The sequence below is a fragment of the Austrofundulus limnaeus genome, unplaced genomic scaffold (assembly GCF_001266775.1).
Source record: "Austrofundulus limnaeus strain Quisiro unplaced genomic scaffold, Austrofundulus_limnaeus-1.0 Scaffold36, whole genome shotgun sequence".
Taxonomy (NCBI): Eukaryota; Metazoa; Chordata; class Actinopteri; order Cyprinodontiformes; family Rivulidae; genus Austrofundulus; species Austrofundulus limnaeus.
In genome coordinates, this window is record NW_013952438.1 from 334,390 (window position 1) to 354,245 (window position 19,856).

A 19,856-nucleotide genomic window follows, 5' to 3' on the forward strand; every position below is an offset into this window, starting at 1 on the left:
TGGATGGATGGATGGATGGATGGATGGATGGATGGATGGATGGATGGATGGATGGATGGATGGCATCATGCAATTTTTTCTTGCTTTCCAATATTCTCACCTTTAAAATAAATAAAAACAACTTAAGGTTTATAACCCTAAAAAATAAGAGTGAGGCATGATGAAACTGGATTTTAAACAAACATGGAAAAAATATGGATTCTTTGGTTAATCTGGTGAGAAGTTTGATAAAGGTCTCTTTTCTCTGATACATATACTGATGCTGTCTGAGGCTGGTGAGATGAATTACATTTCTTTATTTTTATCTGTGGATATTTGGTACTGGTTATTGATTATGTTCTGTGCAGAGTTTCAGTTTCCAGCCATGGACATTAATGCCTGAGAGGGTCAAGTCCAGCAAAAAATAACTCAAGCAACTGAGGAGACATGCAGCTCTGTGTACAAAACAACACAAAACAGAATGCAGTTTGAATATTATTTTAAAGCTCCGTATAGCATAAAACATTGGTTTTATTGCCTGCTGCCACAAAAGTGTGATGTTTGTGTAATTACACATGTTTGTGTTTGTCTGTTAGTAAAATATCGCATGAACCATGTTTCAGTAAAACTCCCAGAACGTAATCATTGCATAAACTGTACCTCTGAAACTGAATGACCTTTGGAGTCAACTTTAAATATCTGCCACAGCTAACCAAATTTAGCAACCACAAAAACCACAATGACTCAGTCGGTTTTACAGTAATTAGACTGAATCTTTGTGTGGTAGTAGCTGAGAGTCAACCCAGTAACAAACTCTGAGCACTGAAAAATTGTCACCTTCTTGTTTTTGTCTTTATACTAGTTCCTTTGAGGAAGTTAAAATTTTTCATGTATATTTATGCATAATTAGTGTTGAAAATGGGATGGTCCAATTAAAGAAAAGGGAAAAAAAATCTGCAATATTGTCTATAACCACTTCATCCAGAAACACCCCTGAGGCTCAAACACATTATTACAATTTAAAAATCTGTAAATGTTTATTTTAAGCTCATTTTTTTTAATAAACCATGAGAGCTGAAAGCTGCTAGCGCTGTTTGTTTTATGCAGCTTACAGTTTATAAAAGACTTCTAAAGAAATGGTTGCAGTGGAACCACCAGCAGTATTTTAATAACGAACCTAATAATTAACTCCCACAAACCAGTGTTCCTAACAAGTCTGTTTTTATTCTTTGCAGGGAATTATTTTTTTACCTGGAAACAAAGTTACAGAACATCCAACCAGCGGTGATGAAGGAGGCAAATTTCTTTTTGAGGTCATTCCAGGTAAGATTAAAGCACTTTCATCCTTTTGGTCTTTTAGTCTTGAGGGAAAGTAAATGTGAATGGCAAAATGTAACAAATGGAACAAAAACATTAAAAAAGAGAGAGTGAATACCGACATTAAATAACCTTTGGGTTTTTGCATTGCATTTAAGAGGTTTATACTCTAAATTTGCAGTCTGTGAGGAAGGGTTTATTCAGATTTTACTAACTATAAAAAAGCTCACTATTATTAAAAAGTACATGAAGAAATATGCATTTTCTGCAGACAGCTTTTAACACTCACAAAGCTTTAAAGAGCAACGGAAAATGTGTTGTTGCAGTTCTTCCATGTGTTTTATTAGAAAAGGAAAAAGAAAATAGAGTTATAGATAACTTTGTCAACCTATATGAACAAAAGTAATGTCAAATACAAACAAATTCACATCAATAATCACACAAGCCTCATAATCTAAATGAACTGTAGACAGACTAGGCTAACTCCCATGGAATTGAAGGAGTGCTACAGTAAACCTTAATTCTTTGGTGCAAGGAGTAACAGTGTGTGTAAGAAGAGATTATTTATTTATTTATTTATTTATTTATTTATTTATTTATTTATTTATTTATTTATTTATTTATTTATTTATTTATTTATTTATTTATTTGTATTCTTGCTGGTCCAAGGCAAAGAGTAATGGATCTTGGTGTGTGAAGGGAACTTTATCCACTACAAGGAGCAATAGTGGAGCCAGGGGGTGGCCAATGGTGGCCCCGCCCACCGTAAATTAATCTTCAGCAACCTCAATCCTTTGAGGAAACTATACTTTTTAAGCAAAATAATAACTAGAAAACATAGTTTCCTTAAATGATTGAGGTGGCCAGTTTATAATAGCACAAAAAGTAAGGAAATGTGTGCTTGGTAGTTTATTTCTTTGTTGTAACAACACTTCTTGGCAGTAAATCTTACACCATACACCTGATTGGCAGCACCCCAGAAGCTCAAAATCAAGTGTCAAAGCAACAGCAAAGTGAGCTGTTTTTTGTGTGCACAACCTACCCACATACTCAGCTCTACTGCTCACCCACAAAAGAATGTTCCTTACAAATGTGGCACCATTTAAAAGGGAAGTTAATAGGCTTTCCAACGGTATAAGATTTATTTCCAAGAAGCATTGTAACAACAAAGAAAGAATCTACCAAACACACGTTTCCTTACTTTTGGTTTTAAATTATAAATATGGTGGTGGGCATCTTGGATTTTGACTTGGCAGCTATATCTTCAGTACACACACCAAAATGGAAGTCGGCACGCTGCTTCTATTTCCAAGTTATCCAGCTCACAAGACAGACGGACGTACAGAGAGGCAGCCATCTTGGATTTTGACGCGACCAATCTAAGTGACCGTCTGTAATTTTTACAAAAGCTTCTGCGTCAATAAATGTTTGTGTTTTACCTGGGAGCTCAGTGCCTGTAAGAGTTTTTTCCTCAGAGATGGACTTGTTGTGTTTCAGATGCTGCAAAGTTGCCGATCCACAGCGACACATTCTGTAGTCATTTAGTTCTAAATTCCGACATGCAGAGAGCGTTCCTTCAAACACAACTGAGCTGTTTGCCTCAGACGGCATCATCCTCTGCAGCCGAAAACAAGAACAAGGCTTGTTGTGAGACAGCTAATAAAGAAGCCTCAGAGATGCACGACGAGCAAAGGAAACAAAAACACAACTCATTTCTTCCACTGCTCTAAATGTGGCTCTGCAGTCAGAACGCACTGGCAGGCAGGCAGATGGGAAATAAGAGGGGGGGCTGCTGAAGCTGGGTGGAGGTTCGGGTCACACAGAGATGTCCATTGTCTCGTGGTGGTAATGATGAGGTTTAAACATGAGCTGGGTATCTGCTGGGGGGCCTGTTTTGAAGCAGCATCATGCTCTCAAACTGAAAGCCAGCTCTGTATTCTCAGCTGTGCAGGAAAGTTTTACTCTCTCTCTCTCTCTCTCTCTCTGTGTGACTTGGGGGGAAACAAAAGAAAAAAGTTTTCCGCAGCTTTTGTTCACCTGTGCTGAGAGCTCTCTGCTGCCGTTTCTGTTCCTCTCGCTTTTGTCTTTTTTGTGTCTCCACATCTGGTACTGAGCCTGCTGAAGTAAGAGACCAAAACTAACCGCGGGGCAAACAATATTTAGACTGGAATCATGCTCGTGGCTTTATTTATTTATGTTTTTTTTTAGAGCTGAAAATCCAGGTAGAGGCGCAGTGAGGCTTTTGTTTTTCTTACCTAAACCCAGACTTTGTTTTCCACAGACACAGACATGTTCCAACATGTGCAAGAACAAAGAATGCATTGATCTAACTTTCTTTGAGGCTCTGCTTCTGGCTTTAACAATTACTTTTAAAATTAAAGGCCTAGCATTCGTTGAAGGTGTGCTCGTTGCCCACCACATTTCGTGGCAGAGGTTTATACTAAGATCATCTTGTATTTTACTCAAACCTTGTAAATAACATTGTGCACAATTTCATGCAAATATGTAAGACATTGTTCTCAGGGTTGTTAACTCTCAGCTACTAACACATTAAATTTGAGCTCAAGATCTGCAAAACCAGCTGAGTTGTAGCCATTTTTGTGTTGGCTAATATCACTTATCTGTGGTAGCCATCCTGAATCAGATTGATTTCAAAGGTTAATCACTTGTAGCTATATATTTAAGCATTCGATTCTGAAAGTTTTATAGAGGACTGTTCAGAGGTTCATGAGATATTTTGCTAACAGACAAAACACTGATTCCAACAATAATGGAGTTTTTAGACAAAGATCTCTCACAATGAGTAGAACTTGGAATGTGTGCTGTAAAAGACTCTCAACTACTATCACACCCAATTTTATCATAATATCTGTAAAATTGAGCAGATTTGATTTGTCATTGTGTTTTCTGATGCCAGCTAGCTGTGGTGGCCATCTTGAATTGGGTTGACTCTGACAGATAATCATTTGTAGAGGTACAGCCACTGAACACTGCCTGAAAGTTTTATCAGAATCTGTCCACAGATATATGAGATACTGTAGTTTGCTAACAGACAGACAGGGTTGAGTTCAAAGAGGTAATGGCAAAACTTTAAATCAAATTCTTTTGATTTCTGTCAGTTTTCAGAATCTGTGTCAGGGATCAGTCTCAGCTACTACCACACCAAAATGTAGGCTGTTTTCTTTAAATCTGGCTTAATTGTGGTCATTTTGTGTTTTCTTAAGTTGAGTTGGTCGACTATCTGATTTTGTTTTGGTTTCCTCCTAAATTGAAACAGTTATAGATTTACATCTAATGATTACTTTCTGTAAGTTTCAACAAAATCTGTCCAGTGATTCATGAAATAGTTTGACAACAGACAGACACACGAGATGAACAAAAGAAAAAAAGAACACATGACTTTAAATATCCTGTTCAAGCTTTTACATATTTCCTGAGAGATCAAGTCCTTCTAGAATCCCTCACAGACAGGAGGAAAAGTTCAGGTAAAATTGGTTTTCTGACTTATTTGAAACACTTGCCAGAACTTCCTTCCTTCCTCGGGTTCACAGTTCACTTTTATCTGCTGCTTAATCCTCCAAAGAATGTCAGGAATCGTCTTAATGTGTCTGCATGGAGTGAGCTCTGCAGAGCAGAACGCCGACACAACCAGGCAACAACTAATTATAAATCCAGACCAAAAAGCAACGGCTTTTCATCCATTTTACCCACCGAAGCTGAATAAAAACCTGTTGCTGAATGTGACTTTCCAGCACCCAGCTGAGTAGTGATGTGTTTTTTGTCAGAAAAAACAAATACCCTCCCTGCTGCGTTTTTTGATGGAGAAACAGTCTGTGTGCTCCTGGCTTCAATAAAAGCTTTGGTTTTTTGTCTTTGCCTCAGGTCCTGTCGCCGGTATTTTAGTCTCTGCCGGTCGGACACATCTGATACATCAAATATGACAATATATCTCAGCTTGTCACCATCGTTTTTCAGTGAACCCTGCGGGTCAACTTATGGCCTCCTGCCTAAATTGTGTTTCCAAAGTAAAGCACCCAGGATTTATTTTAAGAACAGAAATATTTCCTCTTGTTTCAACTTCAAAGATTTTGTTTGGCTCAAGAGTGTTACTTAAAATATTGTGCAGGCATTTCCTCATTTTGAGTGTGAGTTGTGCAGAGGCTGTAACAGTCAGAGCCTAAATCTAATAAAAGGGTTATACTGCCCCCATGTGGTGGTGTTAGGTATAACAGCATCATCTGCTTTTAGCTTGGCTTTTTGCAAATATCTAGGAAATTCTAAACAAAAAAAAGTAGCACCATGTTTTTGTTTTGTAAAGTATTACTAAAAAACAATTTGTTCCATTTAGTCCACTCTTGTTAAAAATTGCCAAAATCGGTACATTAAAAACTGTGATTTAATTTGCATTTTAAAAACTCTGAATTGACTTTTTGCATCATTATCAGATCATTTATTAAAAATGGTTTAATAAAAAAAATGATCAAGTAAGTAAAAAAGTTTAAAAAACAGTTAATTTAAAAGGTTATTTAAAATTGCATAGAATACGATTGCCACTTTTAAAGGAAATATTGAATTGACATCTTTTTATAAGAATTTCAGTTCAAAGCTTCACATGCTTAACTTCTTTATTGTCCAGATGTAAATAAATCATCTGTGTCCCTTCATTTAAAAACTCAATTTGTGCAAGAAAACACATTATGCCTTTGTCTTGTGACTCTCTTTTGCCCAAAGCCATTAAGTGTAAGATATTGTGTAATTGCCTGTGTGTGTTTGTCTGCTTCAAATAAATATTTCCTAAATTGCTGAACAGATTTTATAAAAAGTCTCAAAAATTCATCACTGAATGTAGAGCTGATGGGCTTTTGGAGCTGATTCAGTTGAAGGTGGCCACCACAGCTAACCCACATTAGCAAAAAACTAAACTGTCTTTAACTCAGTAACTCTTACCAACTGTGAGCTCAAAATCAGTATGGTAGAAGCTGAGGCTCATCCTAACACATACTCTGAGTGCTAACTGATTGTGCAACATTTTTGTGTCAAATCTTGGCATGAAAGGCAGTTGGTGAGATGCATTCCTTAATAAATGCCATGGTTTTTTTTATGTGTTGAACTATAATTGTGTGCTTTCCATCGTAAACACTTTGTGCACAGTAAGGTTGTGAGGCAAAATACCAGATTTACAGGAAAAAAGAGTTATAATATTATCATTATTTTCACCTGTCTGTAAGGTGCCTCATTAAAACTGTCTGCCAGCCTTGTCAGAAAAGCCAAACATTAACCAGTAATGACTGAATGTCAGGCTAATACTACAGATAACTATTTGAGGCTGAAGACAGACGTGCAATTTAGTAACCACAGACAAAATGTTGTTTATGAAGGACGGGGTAATTTATAGGCTCGTTGAGCCGACATGTAGACCTGAAGCACCTGAGGTTGATGATTAAATGATGGACAGAAGTATTTAAAAGAAACAAAGCAGCACTTTAAATATGAGAGCAATCCCACAGCTCGATCTCTGACAGAGAGAATATTACCCCACAGTGATCCAGGTTAAAGAATCCCCCGTTGAGTAATAAAGAGAACATGAGTCTGTCATGCTGACATTTTACTGCAAGGATATACAGCAGTGGGTTTTGAAAAGGCCCCGAGTCACATTAGTTATGGATAAAATCAGCTGCTGCCACTTAATGTGTGTAAATGTAAGACACCCCCTTATAACTAAGCACATAGAAGTCCAGTGTCTTGTTGCAACCTGTGTTTTCTATCATTTCCTGTATCCCTCCACAGCTGTGGTCTGTGGACTTAGTAAAAGTAGTGTTTATAGGGTGTCTAATGTCGGCGTCGTGTGGCACGTTCCCATTTAACGGATGTGCAGCTAGAATTCAAGACGTGCTTCAAAGAAGCGGATGTCCAAACACATATTTACAATTCAACCTTCTGCAAATTGATTCTGTGGCTGTGCAAGAGAACATGCACACAAGTTCATTTCAAAGATTTTGTTGGAATCTGAGATGCCTGAAATCATATTTAAAATATAATCATTTCCAAACATACAGTAGCTGTAATTAATTAGGCACTGTTTGCTGAATTAAAGACATGATTTCAGAACATTTTGGATTTGATCATGAATGCAGCACTTTTTTACCTGAAGAGCAATTTTAAAGTCATTTAAAATGAAAAATAATTGATCCAAAGACACAAGACGAGCCTGAATGGAAACAAGAATAAACATAATCAATATTAAAAGATCAGCATCGTTTGCAAAAAAAGACATTGAAGATAAAAGAAATACAAAATGAGAAACTTGCTGAACAGCATCCATCACAGACAGCTCCATCGGGTGAGAAATTAATATTATATATTTTTTTGCCTACACGCATTATGTTTAGAAAATTTGTGATCCTGTAAACAACCAAATAAAAGTAAAATAAACAATATAAATAAGTCTGTGTTTCATCTGGAGCAGCTTCTACTGCTTTGTGCATCCAGCAAAGGTTTGAGCACTGAGTGGCAAAATATTGACTGTATTTAAAAGATCATAAATTGAATCTAAGTTGTTTTTTTAATTTATTTATGGTCATTTAAGTGGGTGTTTTTTATGTTCTTGGGACATGATTTCCTGTTTACTGTGCATGTGAAGTCATTAACCTGCAGCATCCGGCCGCCTGTGGCTGCTGACATTTCTCAGCTGAGGCTTGTGAGCATCACTTCTCTTGTTGCTGCTCCTGTCACATTTTAAACCTGTGACTTTGTGGGAGTTTACTGCTGCATTGCTTGTCTGTGTCAAACCAACATACAGTGAGCTCTAATAACATCTGGGCCACAGAATTAAATATCACCCAGAAATCAAATCCCGCTTCTTCCCTTCACAATGATGCAACACAAACACATCCCTTTTTTTCTCAGTAAAACAAACTGAGCCGTACCTGGGGCTGCCACAAACGATTATTTTAATAATCGATTAATCACCGATTATTTTTTCGATTAGTCAACTAATCGGATCATATGTTAATTGAATATAAAATATAGATCTTATCGTGTCAGAGTGCAGCTGCTATTATATAACCATCGCTAGATTTTAGCTATATGCTAACTAAAAATAATTGCTGTGGAAGGTAAGTTCTGCTCTGCAGATAGTGCACAGGTTTCTCTTTCATTTTCTTAAAAAGATCCCACACTTTTGAGCTCCGTTGTCAGGTAGCCATGATACCAGAGCCTGTCTGTATAATGTCTTGTGACGTCCACAGCCTACCCCAGTTACCACTACTGTGCATGTGTGTCAAGGACAGAAAGGCAGATGTGACAGTGGAAGGTGTCAAAGTAGTTTGGAGAGAAAAACAAAGTAAAGAACAAAAAAAGAAAACGATTAATCGATTATTAAATTAGTCATCGATTTTTTTAAGAATCGATTAGTCGTCAATTAATCAGTTAATCGTGGCAGCCCTAGCCGTACCGTGCTTTTAGGTGGTCTGTTTTAACTACTTCTGCTGCTCTGTCCTTAATTGTCCTCTTTGTTTTCACCTGTGTCTCGTTAGCTTAGTTAATTACAATCACTGATTCCACCTGGGATCTGGTTCAGGCAACCCCCTTTTTTGTAGCTTTGTTCCCTGCTTAGATTTGTCAGATCCTTAGCTTTAGTTTAGTTTTTTTGTTTTGTTTTGTTGCTGTTGTTTTTGTTTTACACTTTCCTGCTACCTGGATTCAGATCCTTTCTCCCAAGACCACCCACCGTTCGGTGAGGTGAATATGCTGTCAGTAATAAGGCAATGAATTACATGTTGAACATAAATCTGGTGTTTAATTCAACATAATGTCAGTAGCTTGTTATTCTTTTATTACAATCAAGACTTATTTATACTGAGAGCCACTTGAGCATCACTTTCCACATCTCATTCTTACTGAGCACTGCTTACAAACACTAACTGAGCTCCACATGGTATTTCCAGCATAGAAACAGCATTTTAACATGTCCTCTTAAGCACTACTATGTGCACAACTGACTAAATGTGAAATAAAAAATGAAGAAGTACTATTAAAAGTAAAAGTAAGAGAGTTGTACTCACTGTTGTAAGTTCTGGGGAGTAGCAGCCATCTTGAATTCTAAACTGGGTCAATCAGAGTTCCTCCTACTTTCTAACAGGGAATTCCCACTGGAGGGGGCATTCCAGTTTGAAATTACAACTCGTAAGTGGGAAATTCCCACTTCACTGCACCACTTTGAACTCTGTGCACCTCCAGTGGTGGGTTGCTGTCATTTCCAGGGTCAATTAATCCACACGCGTGTTGGGAGATGTAGTTTATGGCCCATGCTGGCTTTAAGGAAGTGTATGATTATTTTAAGACAATAAGACAATACATCTTTGAAGCTCTCGTGGGTCATATTTCACCTGCAGGCCTTGAGCTGACACGTGATTTACTCCTAAAACAGCAGTGATCATGATAAAAACTGTTATTTTTGGATTTGATTGGTATGTTTAAACTCAAGGCAAATCAATTTTCTAAATCCTTTGTGACAATACTAAAACCATCGAAACAACTTAATAACTAAAATATGTATTTTCAAAATAAAAGCGTTTTGTCTTTGTTTTGACCTTGTTCAAACGGTACTAACTTGTAATGTTTCTTTATTTCAAGTAACTTTGTGGGTTTTAGGAAAAGGCTGATGACCAGGTTTGTCGATGGAGTTTAGGCTGTCAGAGCTGCAAGCTGTTGGTCATCATAGACTGAATAAATAAATCTGTGTGACGATCAAGTTGGCTAAAGGCTACTTTGGTTCTTGATAAGAAACGCGTCAGTGTCTGGGATTTTCAGAAGGGGGGATTTAGTACAAGAACACTTAGGAGGACTCTGTGTTATGTCTCAACATTTTCCTGCTATCACACCCTGAAATGTTTAGAAGCAGGAACTGATTAGAGAAAAGAAAATCCTCCTAAATGAATGACTTTTTGTGTCCCGCTTCATAAACTACAGTTATTTAATTCATTTTCAGCCTTTTTTACTGGGTCTAAAGTGGTGCTAATGATCACAAAATTAATTATTTATTAATAAGGCAGCAAAAACGAATTGGTATTATTCAGTTTGTGATGTATGGGGCTGCAAAGATTCTGATCAACGGTTCTGATTTTATGCTCATTTTAAAAGGTTTTAGGTTCACATGACCAATGAATTTAGCTCAAATCATCTGACTTGAATGGAACCTGACAGTGAAGGAGAATAAAAATAGTTTAGTTTCTTTTAAATTACATTTAAAATGTTTACCTTGACTGCAAAGTGAAACATGCAAAAATCTGTTAAAAAGAACAAGTTTAGTGCTGTGAACGAAAAAAAGATGACATTTGAACAAGGAAGAGTCCTTTAAATTCTCTTTATTTTTAGGAGTTAAAGGTAGATTTTCTTGAACCTTTTCAACTGTTTTGTCTTTATGGGACAATGAGACCAATATTTGCATATTTAACAATGTTCTCTGAACTTACAATGATTAACAGGCTTTAAATTATATATATTTTGTATTTTCACAGGCAAACTGTGTGCTACTCTATATTTTACTGACATAAACTCCACAGGAGCTCAAATAATCCCTCAGACTGGACACAGAGATGACAAAGGACAGTTTTCATAAAGCAAAGGCTGATTGAAATGGAAAATGTCTGCTGCAGTAACAGTGAATAAAGGGAATAAAGTGGAGGATGAACATATCTGCCATCAGCTCCAGAAAAAAAGTGTCTTTTAATAAGAAGTTAGGTGCTTGTAATGCAAAAACAGGAACAAGTGGCTTGCTAAAATAGAGTAAAAGATAAACTTGCAGTTAAACACACTTAAATCCTGAGCTATTGTGTGTCTGAAACGTTTAACTGTTGTTTTAAAAAGGAAAGTGACAGAAGACAGAGTTTTCCAGTCTGTCCAAACACAGAGCTGCACGCCTTCTCTGTCTGCTGGAGATGTTTGGAACATCCACCTCTCTCCCCGAGTGTCCCAGACCTCCTTCCTCGTCCTGTTTAGCGTCCGTGCTTCGTGATCCTTGCGCGCAAGTCGTCTGCGGTGACATCCTCCAGAGGAAACGCACAAAGACGGGAAGCTCAGACGCTTTCATAACAGCCTTATTGAGGGGACTGGCATTCAACACGTCGCATTCCAATCTCCACTATCAGCCTCCTGCTCTGACCTCCGACCTCAGACGTGTATCAGGTTGTTTGGTGAAAGGAGCACATTTGGGCCTCCTCCACTGAGAACTTTCTGCTAAACATTTGTGTTTGTCTCTTGGTCTGGATATCCAGACCGGCGGTATGTAAACAGACGAATCCCAACTGATTGTGATAATTTTCTCTGGATTAAACCCAGCAGGTAACGGTGGCGCTTCGTCCAGGTTTGATGAGATGCGCTAACAGAGAAGCGAAGTAGGCTACTCATTTTTTTTTAAATGGTAGACCATTAAAGGCCTTTCTGTTAGAGACAGAAAGCCCAGTGTCTCTGGGTTTCTTGGCCAACAGTAGCAATCTCCTCGCCGACCCTGCACGGCAGTATTTATAGAGCACTGCAGATGAGTCATTTGGCCGAGTGCCCACGCTTCGTCCACCAGATTTACAGGTCCCCCCCCCCCCCCACTCTGAAGAAGGCTGCCTGATTTATAGTCCTCCCCTCCACCACCAGCTCCCACTCGTCTCACTTCCTTCAGAAAAGAGCCGACACACCATCTCGCCTTGGGCTTCGCTCCCGCTCTCTATCCTGCACCCTATCCTCAGAAATTATGCTTTCTCTGCTCTTTCAGCTCCTTTGACCGAAGTTTCATGGGTGGGAAATGCTTTCCAAGGAGTAGACAGACCGACGGGCTGTGGCCTCAGCCTGACCTCGCCTCTGCTGCTGCCTGTCGACTTGTCACCGTGACCTGCCTTAGACTTAACAAAATGAAATTGTAGGGAGAAAAAATAAATAAACTTAAAAACTAAGCAGAAAAGGAGTTCCATGAGGTGGAGGAGAAGTATGAGGCACAGTGGGGTGTGTTTTAGCAGAGACAGGAGGAGATAGAGCTGTGAGCAGGAGCAGATGAAGAAGTGGCGACTGGGGGCTGGCGGTCAGCAGCGACACTGTGACTTTTGCTCCCTCAACCCTGAAGCGAGAAGGGGACGCATCTTCTTATGCTCCCCATGGATCTTAACTCCAACCCAGGTCTGTCTCTCTGCACAGCCACACCGAACGCTAACAGCTGCATCTGGTTCCAACTGTTTATAGCTAGTTTTGCATATTGTTGCACAAGTTGCAGAGTAGTGTTTTTGCAACAAGCAAATGTATTTTTATCACTTAGCACAGAAGAAGCTAAGGTGGAGAAGGGTTTTTGCCTGCGTTCAATGTTGTTTTATTGGAATTTGAGGAAAGTGATGAATATTCATGATTAACTTTTGAAATTTGTTTAGTTTAAGGTGGCTGCTGTAGCCAGCTGATGTATAAAAACAGAACTCAATCAGGTTGTAACTCAGTCAGATTTACAGACGTTTAGATTAAACTGGGTTTGGTTGCAGCTGAGGCTAATTCATTACTCATTTTGCAAGATCTGCAGCTTTAACTGTTTGTCTGTTAGCAAAATATCTCATGAACCATTAGATACATTTTACCTTAACTGGTTCATGTGTATAAATGATCATCCCAATTCAAGATGGCCACCACATCTAGTTACCATTAGCCTGCACAAACAGCTATAACTTAGCTGTGATGATATTGAGCTAAAATTTGTTGCAGAGTGAAGCCACGATGTCATGTTTTACAGTTTGCAGACTCAGTCTTTTGCTGATGTTTTTCATGGAACCTAACTAGTAGTTTGCAGTAATTCTCTCAGTTTTTGCGGAAATTAGAAACACTGTACCATAAAGAACTATTTTTTCTCTCTCCCTCATTCTTTTTCATAAGTTTCCAAGCTAAATTAGTTAGAAAATTTAATTAACTAGATTTGTGACATAAAAATGAACATAAATTCAGTTACATGTAAAAAATAATAAAATACAGTGAAGTATGAGATGCATGTCCTGTGCCCACGCTCCACTTAGAGCGCAGCATTTCTGCCTTCTAAAGGTTTGCTGTTCAGTGTGGCGTGTAGCTGCTACCTGTTTCACTTTTGTGTTTTTGTTTTTACTGCATTACGATGGACACACACTAAAAAACAGATGTGTTGGATTTACTTAACCAAGTACCTTTCACATTTTCCTCAAAAATGAATGCGAAAGTTGCTTTACACTTACTTACACTTACAGTTGAGTGGAAAATGTTGACATAACTTGGTTTAAGTAAATCCAACAATCTGTTTTTTGAGTGTAAATTCACAGTAGGCATATTTTTGTTTTGTATTTTTGACCACATCCAGTATTCACAGCTTTTCACGATTTGCAGTCACTCTAAGAACATAGTTGTAGTTGGGAGTGATTTGCAACACAGCATGAGAACTTTATAAGAGTTTTAATTTTGGTTTTAAAGCTTTAATTTAGATAAACATTTTTAACATTTCGGTAAGTTTTAAGTGAATCACCTGCAAATATGTTCGCTGACAAATACATTATCTTGGATAATGTGATTTAGGTAAAAACATCTAAAGATGTATTTCATATTAGCTTCACTGACCAACCTAATAAATGCGTTTATATTACAACATTCAAAAGAAAGACACAATTAGAATATATGATGTCAACTTCAAGAAAATAAAGCATGAAAACTATGTGTAAATTTTGTCCTACTAAATAACACTTTATTGAAAAATAATGAACATATTCTCACAAATAAGTATACCTTAGTGTCAGAATTTAGTTCTAGAAGTGCAGCTTCAGAAATGCAGCCAGTGGAAGAAGAATTGTGCTCTCTAACTGAACATTCTCACGGCTGGGTCAAATTTCACTTTGCTTGGCTGCTGCAGGCAGATAACAAGACGGACTGCTGAATTCATAGCTTCCAGCCTGCTGGTAAATCCATCCTAGTAGAGATGTTCTTGTGCAAAAAAGAGGGTGAAAAAAGCAGCTGAAGCAACAGATGGGAGGGACAACGGGCAGAAATCATTCTCTGTTAGACTGAATGTTGGAGCAGAAGTGAGACTGTGAGAGTTGTTGATGAAGATGAGGAAAGTAAGCAGAGTAAGAAATAAAAAGGATGAAAACAGCGTCTCCTTCAGCATGAAAGGAAGTTCAAACCTCATAAACTATTCAACAAGCTTAAAGCATTTTTTTTCTATTATAAGTGCCATCAAAACTACTTAATGCAGCAAGCTGCAGCTTCTGGTAACAGGCGTTGTTCAGAAAAAAAGTACCAAAACAAACAGGAAGAGTCTTAGAGGCTGACTTCAGATGTAAATAACTTGGCAGGACTTACATATACGTAGCACTGAACAACAATAATCTGTAAGCTGTTTAAAGAAACATGAAAGGTTGAAAAATGAGTGGAGGGTCCCATGCCCAAGCTTTTCTTAGGGGCTCCGAAAATCTGCCTCTGTCTGCGTTAGATTGTTTGCATGGCCTCTCTTTAACCCAGCTGCATCGGTCCGTACAGGCTCCGGCTTGATTCACCGCCACCACACTGATAAAACTCCACAACCTCTATAACATTTTGTTTGCATGCTCCACATTCTCCACAACCTGTCATGTTCCTTTAATTCACTGTGTTTATAGAACTTACCTGAAGATTTCACAAAGACCAACACCAATCTGGTTTAGTTTGAATGATCATCCAATTAAGCTTTGAGTTAGCCTTTTAAAATGAAGCCACGGACAGAGAAGCCCTTTAAAAAACTGTAGATGTGGTGTGTGTTTTTGTGTTAGGTGGCCCTGCAAGGTAGTCTAATCTTTAATAAATTTCCAGGTCATAAAGGATTCATACTGAGCATGGTTGTTTACACTGCAGTTTATTTGACCACATAAAATAAAGCTGACAGGTTTATAACAAGTGTCCAACTCTGTGTCAAAAAATGAGTTTTACTCACTGTTGACTTGTGGTGAGCAGCTGCTGTTTTGAATTCTAAATGCTCCCTCTTTCCAACATGGAACTCCTGCTGACAGAGGTGTTCAAGTTTAAATTTGTGACTTTTAAGTAGCCAAAGTAGCTGGCAAAAATGCTGCTGAATTGAGATTTTAGACAACAAATCTGCTTCTTTTGAACCCTGTGTAGTGGTGGTATGATGTCATTTCACAGATAAACTAATCAACATGCATGGGAGATGTAGTTTACGGTCATTGCTGGCTATAAAGCAGTATATGTTTATTTTAAAGGGATCCCCAATTAGTTGTAACATTAGACTTTATTTGATAACATATATTTTAATTGTAAAATAAAGACTGTAAAAATACTGTAGGCTGTTTAGTTTTTATCATTTTTAAACTAAAAGTTAAAAAATATATTACAGGACGGGGCCATTTTATTTACACGCAAAGCATTCTGGGTAAATGATGACATGGATAGGTCCTTGGTGCGAGGCTGCTAGTAAGCTATATCCACCCTGAAGGTTAATCTTGGACAATATCTGATGATCGACTCTTTTAAATGAAACCAGAGAGCGTTGACAGAGAGGAGAAGGTAGAAATGACTCAGCCTGTAACTGAAAATATGGATGGAGGACAACAGAGCTGCTTCATGGAAGAAGAACCTCAGCTTGGGCTGTTAGCTTTAGCATTAGCCCTGACGCTATCACCATATGTATTAGCACATCTCGTCACTGAGGTCCTCCATCCACACGACAGAGAGGGTAACACAAAAATGACTCAGCCTGAAACTGAAAATATGGATGGAGGACCTCAGTTTAGCTTGTTTGTCGCGCTAGCACAAAGGCTAACAGGCTAAGCTAAGGTTCTTCTTCCATGAAGCAGCTCTGTTGTCCTCCATCCATATTTTCAGTTMCAGGCTGAGTCATTTCTACCTTCTCCTCTCTGTCAACGCTGTCTGGTTTCATTTAAAAGAGTCGATCGTCAGATATTTTCCAAGATTAACCTTCAGGGTGGATATAGCTCGCTCACACCGAGGACCTATCCACGTCATCATTTACCCAGAATGCTTTAGGTGTAAATAAAATGGCTCCATCCATGTTAAAATATATTTTTAAAAACGTACTAAACTAAACATCCTACAGTATTTTTACAGTCTTTATTTTACAGTTAAACTAAATGTTTATCAAATAAAGTCTAATGTTACAACTAATCTGGGATCCCTTTAAGACGATACACACATAAAATGCTGTGGTGGACCACATTTGGCCTGTGGGCCTTGAGTTTGACATGTTAACATTTATAGATCTAGTGGTAGACATTGTTCTCTGTTATTTTTTGGGATCAAAGCAGAAGACGTCGCTGTGGTTTCACCTGCAGTTTTCATCATTTGGAAGTGTTTTTCTGCTGATCTGCACATCTCTTTCCACCTGGGCATCATTTGTGGATATATCTTCAAACACGTGTAGCTTAAAAAACAGTCATTAATGAGCCTATTTTGCTGTCCTCTGTGTCCTACAAAGGAAAACCACTTCCCTGCTGTACATTTAGCATAGCGTTCTATAAAGACCTGCCTTAGAGAGATGTTTTCCGCCTCCCTACCTTCCTCTCATGTTTCATGCTGTGAGAGCACATCTCCAGCAGGACACGTCCTACATATAGTTCACGTGTAAACAGCCACCGCGGAAACACTTCAAAATAAACCGTCCTCCCAGTTTTCTGAACGTTTAAGGTGTTCTATGGAGTTTAAACAAAGCATGCCTCTGAAAATGCACTGTAGTGTGAGCAGGATTCTTGTTAGATCCCCAGGAAATGACTAAACAACTGGAACACAAGCTCACCATCAGCACTTCTGTCTCCACTGCATCCCCAGCAATCACTTTGTTCGACCGGCACACACACATGCGCGCACACACACCCGCCCGTCTCGCTGCACTGCAGCATTTTTTCCACATTCATTCAAAAAAAAGAAAAGAAAAAAAGAGTGCTTATCTTGCTAAAAATTCTACCCCCAAATAACAGATAAAAAATGTGGTTTTAGACTGTTTGCCTTTAAGTTTGGACACATTCCCTGGTTTGTCCACCTCACCACTCATAAAGCAGGCGATGACTGATGAATGCCCGTTTGATTTATCTCTGCTTTTTATCAAAACAATGTTCCCCCTGTGACAGACCAGACTTGGAAAGCAACCAAGAAAATAAAAAAAAAATGCTGATAACAGGTGTACCTCTGTCCTTTCAGGCAGTGTGTGTGTGTGTTGGGGGGAGGGGGAGGGGGGAAGCAGTAAAGCCAAGTCTACATTAGTCACATAGAAGTCAGGTTCCTGTGACCCTGTCTGAAAGTTTCAAAGGCCAGGCTGACGCAGACTGCGAGGTCTGCAGGTGTTCCTCTGCCCTGAAGCCCTCGTAGGTGCTGAAAGGTGATATAAGAAGGTATTATCAGGTGTGGTTTTTTTTAAGTTGGCTCCTTTTTTCTATTCTCAGGTGTAAAGGAAAAAAAAGAGTTCACTCCTTTCTTATCACATGGAGGGATGGTTGATGAGCTCTGTTTGTGTATCTGAGCATTCAGGAAGCAACGTGTCATTTAAAGAAAATCATGCAGAAAATTATGAACACCTTCAGTCTCTTTCATTTACCTTTTTTATCCACCAAAAGAAACGGAAGATTCATATCGGGGATTTTTTTGTTTGTTTTTTGTCAGCCTAAAGGCAATATGAGGAAACAATATATTTATTACATCTATTACTTAAAATATCCCATGAACCAGTGGGAATAAAGGATGAAACCTGAAGAAGTAACCACTGTACAGCTACAACTGAGTCACTGTTGGGACAATTTCAGTTTAGGCTGGCCACCAAAAACAACTCAGCTTAGATGATGAAATAATAACTATAATTTAGTCAGTATTACTGTGCTAAAAATGTGGTGTTGTTAGGTGTCAGTCACAGCACATAATCCAAGTGCAACTAACTGATCGGGATCTATGCCTTCATTTTCAGCATTAAAAGTTACATTGTTTGTCAACACAATAACACAAAAATCTATATGTTTTAATGAAACTTTCAGTCTCAAAATGACTTGATGTACTTCTAATATCACCTTTTGAAGTCAGAGTTAAAAATGGTCTTTAAAATACACGAGCCCACACATTATCGGTTACATCTCAGTACATTTTACAGATATCAAGTTAAATTTTATTATGGTAGTAGCTGAGTGTCATCTCTAACACCTGAGAGTGACATCTCGTGATATCGCAACATTTTTATATTGAGATGTAAAAGCAGCAAAGAGGGAAACTTGTTTTATTGGATTTTTCCGAGCTGCACAGCAATCAGTTTCTGGCATGTGTTCGATACAGATTTACGCTCGGACCGCACTGCGCTCATGACGCATTGATGATTTGTCAAAATGACATAAGAGCTTTGACAACATGCATATTTTTCAGACAAGTGCTGAACAAAGCATAAAGAGTCTAACTTTTCAAAATGTTCTGAAACGAAACATTACTTTTTTTTGTGGTGATATCAGGTTAGAGGTGTGGGGTTATCTTCAGGGACCTTTCTGTAGAGCAACTCAAAGGTTTCCTGTTAATCCTTTTTTTTTTTTGTTCTTTTCTGTAGCCTTCCATAAGCTCCTATTATTGCCTCTGTCTCTGATGCCGTCTACCCCCGTCAGCTCTGCGTGCATTGTTGGAGTGATAACAGCTGTCAGTCGTCAGCAAAAGTCAACACTCCAGAAGTTTTTATTGGGATGTTATTCCCCGAGTCAGCCTTGCTGAAGACATCAGGGTTTTAAATCCTCCAGCTGTTCTGAGATTTTAATGACCCTCAGATTGCTGCTTAAATTTAGTTTTAACGGTTTCATGTTTGCTCCTCATCACCACAAAAAATAAACAAGCTCCCCAAAAATGTTACACTCTCTTTTCAAAAGCTTCAGAGACGTTTTTACTTTGTATTTTGCTTAAATTTACTATAACTGACCGCCTCCTCTGTTTTGCTTTTAGGTTATTTACCCTCAATTGCGTCTTGTGACACTTTTGTTCTAATTGAACATCCAATTAAGTTGCTTTACAAAGTTTGCAGGTGAACGTCCAACTAGTTTTAAATACACCTCTGTGCAGTCAAACAGTCCTTTTGATATTCATGCCAACGTATGCTACAAGCTGTTGGCTTGAACTCCAGCCCGAGCCGTGGTTCCTTTTCGTAAAGTGGAAATTGATTCCCCTTACATAATGGTATATTTACAGCAGCCCTGGAAGGACACATAGACATGGCTCTTTATTTAGTTGGCATAAAATCAGAACAGAGACACTTGGCTTTTTGACAGTCCCCCCCTCACGAACGGACTGACCCGACATTTCATCCTCAGAAAACATCGGTGAGAACTGTTCAGTCAAATCTTCCACTTTTAAACCAAAACATTTTTGGATTTTGTTGTGTTTAATTCTGTGGCCTCAAGTAGATGAGGTGTCACGTAACTCCTACAGCTCCACATATTACATGACATCTTGTGCTTCTGTGAACATTATATTCTATTTTTTCGGTGCTGTGATTACCTACTCCCCCTAGGGGCAGCCTGTAAATAGAAGAGCTAAACAATCCTTGTCCTCTTTGACCC

The 19,856-nt window shown here is 38.4% G+C and overlaps 1 protein-coding gene across 2 annotated transcripts in view; it reads left to right on the forward strand.

Moving 5' to 3' along the window:
- arhgap24 (Rho GTPase activating protein 24) overlaps positions 1–19,856 on the forward strand; it is a 76,670-nt gene that overhangs the window by 33,693 nt on the left and 23,121 nt on the right. The window contains exon 3 of one of the 2 annotated variants that reach the window (XM_014006462.1): positions 1,215–1,302. In XM_014006462.1, the coding sequence (XP_013861916.1) occupies positions 1,215–1,302 (88 nt within the window). Of the gene's footprint in view, positions 1–1,214; positions 1,303–12,000; positions 12,460–19,856 lie in introns of those variants that run through there. The other variant, XM_014006464.1, reaches the window with a different exon arrangement.